General features: G+C 31.3%; 1 protein-coding gene across 1 annotated transcript; it reads right to left on the reverse strand.

Annotated features, from left to right (window-relative positions):
• Positions 1 to 905: 905 nt before the first annotated feature.
• LOC111408730 (transcription factor MYB64-like) lies at positions 906 to 3,969 on the reverse strand. Its single transcript, XM_023038487.1, has 3 exons — positions 3,606 to 3,969; positions 2,366 to 2,543; positions 906 to 1,985 (listed from the first exon to the last, which is right to left on the reverse strand). Exons 2-3 carry the CDS (start codon positions 2,520 to 2,522, stop codon positions 1,195 to 1,197), a joined length of 948 nt encoding a protein of 315 aa, XP_022894255.1. The 5' UTR covers positions 2,523 to 2,543; positions 3,606 to 3,969; the 3' UTR covers positions 906 to 1,194.
• Positions 3,970 to 7,056: the final 3,087 nt, after the last annotated feature.

The following is a 7,056-nucleotide window of genomic DNA, read 5'->3' on the forward strand; positions in this document are numbered from 1 at the left end:
AACTTGTTTGATAATTCAAATTCTTGTTTCTTTGCGTTGGCGCGTAGCAACAGTTTCCTGAATGTTCTTATATCTCATTGCTAGTCTACATAAATTTGACAATCGTTTACATGATTCTTATGATTTTCTGATCTGATCAACTTGTATTTATCAGCCGATTACAGACATTTTTGTTTTTAATTTGGGTTTTCAAAGATAGGGATGTTGTCACACAGCTAGTGGAAAAGGGGTAGAACGAGCTGGTTTCAAGGCAATTGCCGTTACAGTGGATACTCCTAGACTGGAATTAAGAGGAGAGCTGATATCAAGAATTGGTGATCCGGGGAGAGAATAATTTTCTTTAATAAGACTAAACCTATTTTCTCTCGAATTATATTCAATCACACATTAAAATAATTTGCACATGAACCCAAAACATTTTCCCACATTTTGATCACACATTTTCCAAAAAATCACAATTAGAAAACCTTTTTTTTGCAAAAAATGGGGCTCATACAAGGGCTAAATCTGGTGATTGCGATGCTTAATCAATTTTTCATTTATCCATTTTCCCCTTCTGCTGGTTTTGTTTATCCACTGAAGGCTTCTTTATGTTCAACAGATTTGCTCCGACTTTTCTTTGAAGAATTTTTAGGTGTTAGATCTAGCAACTGCAAAATGACCGTCACAAAAGGGCATTTCTATTGTAGCTAGAGAGTAGCTCAATTCCTTTGCACAGGATTATCCATGTGGCCGATGGGTATTCAATTTCCCCCATCATTTCTTCTTCTCCGAGAAAATTAAGAAGTTTACAATCAGTAAACCTTCTCAAATGCCGTCAAGAGATCAGTGTTTTAGGCTTCTTATGTAGTCACGAGTATCTTTGTCCTTCTCATAATTATTTAGAAAGAAACCTAACTCCAAGATTACAATATGAAAGACATAATTCATTCATTTTTTGGTGCTAACAAGGACTATGTACCATAAGAAAAATAAAATGAACGGTCACGATATTCAATAGGATGTCATACAAATCAAAGACTGCAAACTATAAAAATACATTAGCATCTAATCTCATAAAATTAATCTATGTCAAACTGAGCTTGTTAATAATTATGCCATCATTTAGCTTAAACTTGAGACTGGACTAAGATGCACTCTTCATGCCAATAGTGCTATGTAAATTGAAAGAAAAAGAATTAAATAATATAGTTATCAAGAAGAAATACCTACACCAAGAAAATCTATGAAGGGAATGTCCTTTTTGTGGATGGATTGGTCTTCTTGTTTCTGCTCTATACTAGTCCTTGCATTAGCAAATGGGTGTACACTATCGACATTAATACTCATTGAATTATCTCTATTCATTCTCCCATGTTTTCTACTGCCATCACCAAAGGGATACGGAACAACCCTCTTGTAGTTTTGGGTGCCAAATGCTACAACTGAATCCCCGAAGGCACGAGATACCGAGGAATTTAAATGTAAGCCATTGGAGCTGGAATTGTATTTATCACTTCCTTTTTTTATAAATGAATCAGCAGCAGAAGATGAGTTACTTTCCCTCGAACTTCTTGGAATCAAAAACGACCATAAGGCATGTGAATCGAAGGACGATGCCATGGAGAAGACTTGATCTTTGTTTTGGGTTTGGAATTCCAAAATTCCACTATTTCCATTGCTGATTTTAGGCATATATTCGTCATGGGATCTTGAATTTTCTCGGCGAAAAACATAAGATAAGGATTTGGAGTTATGACTAATTTCTTGACGACTTCGTTTACCAGAAAGCTTGGATTGTTCTCTTTGTTTTCTGGCCATAATAACATGCCAATGATTTTTCACAGCATTGTCAGTTCTACCTGGAAAAAGCCTGGATATAAGAGCCCATTTATTGCCATGTACTCTATGTGCTGCAAGAAGCCTGACCTCTTCTTCGTCTGTAAATGGTCTCCTGTTTATTCTTGGATCAAGCTGATTAAACCATCTCAATCTGCAACTCTTGCCTGCAAATTAACTAAAATATATAGGTCAAACACAACAGTACATGATTCTTCTCTTATAGTCGAATCAGCTCCCTATACCCTTTATATAGTGACAATATTAGGACGGCTTAAATACATGTATAGAATACCATATATATTATATATCTATTTCCTGAAGTATTTGTAGCCGAAGGAATTATAAGTATACATATATGATTAGGTCCAACACAATTATCAATAGATAATCAGTTCAAAAGTTGGATTATGGAACCTCAAACAAGCAACCCTAATTTTTTGAACAGTATAGCTAGAACTGATTGGGGAAGTTTAAAAAAAAAAAAAGAAAAAAAAAAAAAGACATATACATAGAATAACACAGGTGCGCGCTCACAGAAATTAACCTGATCTTCCTCGAAGTTTTTCAGCGATCGAATTCCAGTTTTGAGGGCCATATTGTTCCACGAGCTGTTGGAGTTTTTCATCTTCAGAAGGTCTCCAGTGTCCACGAGGACAAGTCCTTGGATCATCACTATTGCATCCACTCGTTTCGTCCATCATCGTTCCTCAGGCCTCTATCAACTGAGAATCCTCAAAAATATTAGAAAGAAATCTCCAGCCTAAGCTAAGAAGAGAAGTACAGAGAAATAAGTAGATATATATGGAATTGAAATGGTGGGTTGGTTTTGAAGCAGCCGCAAGATGGACTTTACCATAAGAAAAACTAAACCTTCTTTCTTTTGCTATTGGCCCTTCATCTTGAGTAAACTGATGATATTTAATTTAATTTAATTACGTTTGTAAAAATACCAAGATTTCTTGAATTGTAACTATTCACTCAAACATCATAATGATATTTGCATTTCTCTTCATGTCATTCGTGATGGTGCATGATGGGATTTTAAACTTATCGATTCAAATATTCAATGAATGTTACCTGATGTCTAATGAGTACTTTGAATTTCATGTAATTAAGAAACTGACACATTCGTAAATTTATTCAGTTTTTGGTCGTCAAAAAAGAATTCAAGATAGAAAAAGGAAGAATATGACGCATTTCAAAGTGAATTTAGAAGCTTAAAATTGCTTTTTTATTGCATTTACTTATTGAGTCTTCAAGTCCCCTTACAAGGAGATTCCAGCATATAATCTATATGTTTCTAGCTAAACTTTCATATTTTTCAGTACAATAAAATTTGTCTCAGCTTATAAAATGTATAAGTTATTTTTTTTAACTGGTTTTAACATAGTATTAAGACTGATTTCATGTTTCTGCATGCAAATTCTAAAACAACTTTTTTTCTCGAGAATAAACTTATCCTTATGTTACTAAATTAATGGTAACATTTTAAATGAATAATCTTGAGGTTTTCTGCTCATTTAAATATTTATTTGGATTAATAAAAAATTCTGTTTCAGACAAAAAAGTACCGCCATCATCACATATAACATAAATGTTCTTATACAATTCATGTATCCTATTACCTATATATATGAAGCAAAATCAATACAAATGCAATTGACTCATTTGAATAGGATAATTCAAGACGAAGCAACCCTATTTTTCCAAAAGAACGTAGAAGCTATGAATTATAACATAACTAACATGAAAAATCTAAAGAACGTTCAGAAAACAATATGTACCTCGAATTGAAAGAGCAAAAGGGGCCGGATTGCAGCAAGGGAGGCTTCACAGAATAAGAATAAAAAATTCTATTTTTCTGTTTTGGAAGAGACAATTGTGAATAATGATATAAGGTTTTAAAGCTTACAGGCACAACATCAAGCAAGCAACTAGGATAATAAAAGCTTGTTATTCAATTCATGGTGATGGTTGGTAAGCTCTCCATGTATATATGTGAATATTTATAATGTCCTCATTAATTATTGGATGTAAACTTTAGAGTTCGTAAGTATAACTACATACGTATATATATATATATACCAACAGATTGTTAAAAGGAGAGAAGAAATTAGGTTATAGTATTGGAATTGATTAGCAGATTAATTGTTCCACACTTTTGCTATTCCAATTTCTTCACCAAACCATGAATGTTTGGGAGAACAAGTTCTTTCCTTGTCCGTGTTTAATTTGATAAGATTGAAAGAAGGTTTTTAATTGTAGGTAGTAGTATATCTGAGTTAAAATTCTACGGGCTCTACATTTGGAAGATGTGGGTCAAATCACCTCATCTAATAGTTCAATTGATAAAAAATGAGCACGTTTATTAATTAAAAGCTTGTTACGTTCACAATTTTCATACGATATTCAAAAAAATATATATTTCAGATTGTTAGCTTGATAATCTTGATTAAGTGTTGGCCAATAAAAAATGCTTAGATTATTCAAATTTTCCATGATGCCCAAATGTATGTAGTTTCCATGCAGATGGCAGGTCAAATGCAAACGTTGAAAGATTTTATACAATGAATATAAAAAATTGATTTCTTAACTGACTGATTATTCCACACCCCACGAAATCAAAACATTTCATCTAAAAGATGTTAATTTAAATAGTTTATCTATAGACATTATTCATTTATCAATTATACAAGACATCCCCAACGGTTGGTGTAAAATCAGTGTCCAACCCTGGTGATGTGCCTGTTAATCATCAGAGAACTTAATTAATATAATTTTGAGAATTTGTCCCAAAATAAATTTATAAAAAAAAATAAATTGTTTAGAGATATAAAATAATTTATACCGCATTAGTAAATTATTATTTTTTTTTTTAAATTTTTATCATTACTATTATCTTCATGCAGTCTGGAAAGGCAACATGCAAATTGTTATTATAAACTAAAGAAAGTAAGAGCAGACAAATTCCGTTTGAATCTAACCAAAATGAACTCGAATCGAATCGAGCGGTTCAATTTGGTCCTTCCTAAGGTAAATTGAGTAATGTGTACTAGAACCAACAACAAAGTGTTAGATTTAATTTGTAGTTCTAAATCGAGAACACGGTTATCAAAGCTATCGATTTTTTTATTTATTTTTATTTTTATATAATCAAACTTGTTCAAATTATTTCACTTTTTTTCTAAAAGGAAATTCGCATATATTTTACTGCGATTATTTACTTTTGATCATTTGTATACGTTGGTGAATAAATTTTATTAAATAATTTGTATTTGTGTTTTTAAATTTGGATTCTGTTTGTTACTTAGTAAAGTTGACCCGACCTTTCTATTTATATATATATACTCACATATATATATCGTTACCACACCGAAGCTGAACACGACTCGCAACCATGAATAGAAAGGTTTGGAATAGCTTTCAATTACTAGCACAGCTAAAAATAGATGTGTGTATATATATACTTCTCCAAGTGTCTTTATAATGAAAACTATAATATACCTTTTATCTCACCTTTCCAAGAAACCAATTTAAGCAACACATCAACGAACACTGATAAACCTCGCCAAACAACTTTCGACTACTCCCATCAAACCCTCTTCTTTATATAATTATTTCTACATATAAATCCCTACTCATTAATTGAATTGTAAAATACTGGAAAACTTGCAAACTGCCTTTCTAAATATTTCCCATTTTTTCATATTTCAATAAATGCATTTTGTTACAGTACAGTTGCTTATGATGTTAGATTCATTAATTTCTGTAAAATGCTTTCGTAGATAACAACACTAAGCTACAAGGACAATAATTTAATACCTATGAACATTATACAATGTTATGACATAGAACGTGAGAGCTAGACCTATGAACATTATAAAATGCTTTCGTAGATCACAACACTAAGCTACGAGAACAATAATTTAATACCTATGAACATTATACAATGTTATGACATAGAACGTGAGAGCTAGACCTATGAACATTATAAAATGCTTTCGTAGATCACAACACTAAGCTACGAGAACAATAATTTAATACCTATGAACATTATACAATTTTATGAAATAAAACGTGAGAGCTAGACCGCAGCTAAAATTAATATTGAGGAAAAACTGGAAATAAATGAACACAAGAATTTTACGTGGAAAACGTCTAATTTAGTTTGGGATAAAAATCACGGAGAAAAAGTATAGAAGGATTTCAACGTCGTAAGAAAATAACAACCTTCTTTCTAAATACAACAATAATAATTATTCTCAACAATCTTCTTTCTAAATACAATAATAATAATTTTCTCTTATAGTACGAGAAACTAAAGTAGAAAATATCTTGTATGTAAAGTTTCTTGAAAATGCTCTAAAATAGAAGCAAACCTACACTATATTTATTTGAATTTAATCAGTCGAGTTTACGAAAAAATGGATGGAAATATAAGTTAGAAAAACACCCTAATGGAGTGACTTATGTACTATTCATAATTAAAGTACCAAAATTGCATTAGAATTGAAGGAAATTTATTCCTCTAGTCAAGTAAAGTTGCTTGTTTAGCTTAAAAAAAATTCTTAGCGCAAATAATCAAATCTTAAATGAAGTAATCCATAATTAAGATTATTTTAATGAATATAATTAGACATTTTCTAGCTAAAATTTAGTTAAAAGTAAAACCAACCCCATTAATTCTTTGCTAAAATAACGTTTTAATTCATATCCAAGTACAAGTTAGTTGCCATTTTGTATGTATATTGATCGTGGATTGCCTCTCGTTTTCGGTTAACAAAACCTCTAATTCTCAATTAAGGTGAAGTATATGGATTAAGATAGTTACAGTTTAGCTAATTTTTTTGATATTTTGGACAATCACCCTAAGTGACATTTTGACTGAGCAAAGGAGGTTTCAAACACAGTACAATTAATGTTGTGTTAGTTCAAAAGGATTTTGATTGACACTTGTTAGTTTAAGTTGGCAAGAAAATGTCCAGCGCCAATCAAAATAAATATATATGCTCGAATTATATTTTCAAACGGCATTGATTACTTGTGTCTTTTACAAACGTTTTAGAGATACAATTTTCATTTGTTGGATTTCCTCTGAAATCAAACTTTTCCGAAGGGCTAAGGACTTTTAAAAGACACCGACCTTGATTGAAGATTGAGAATTTGTCAAAGTATATAATGATTTTATTGGTTCTCCACAATTAATCATATATATTTTTATTTTGTATTCTTCGA

Source organism: Olea europaea, chromosome 14 (genome assembly GCF_002742605.1).
Source record: "Olea europaea var. sylvestris chromosome 14, O_europaea_v1, whole genome shotgun sequence".
Lineage (NCBI taxonomy): Eukaryota > Viridiplantae > Streptophyta > Magnoliopsida > Lamiales > Oleaceae > Olea > Olea europaea.

Excerpts from the sequence above, each read along its gene's own strand:
- LOC111408730 (XM_023038487.1), bottom strand. The coding sequence starts at position 2,522 with ATGATGGACGAAACGAGTGGATGCAATAGTGATGATCCAAGGACTTGT. Across the intron at positions 1,986-2,365 it reads AAAACTTCGAGGAAGATCAG|GCAAGAGTTGCAGATTGAGA; the intron begins GTTAATTTCTGT and ends GTTAATTTGCAG.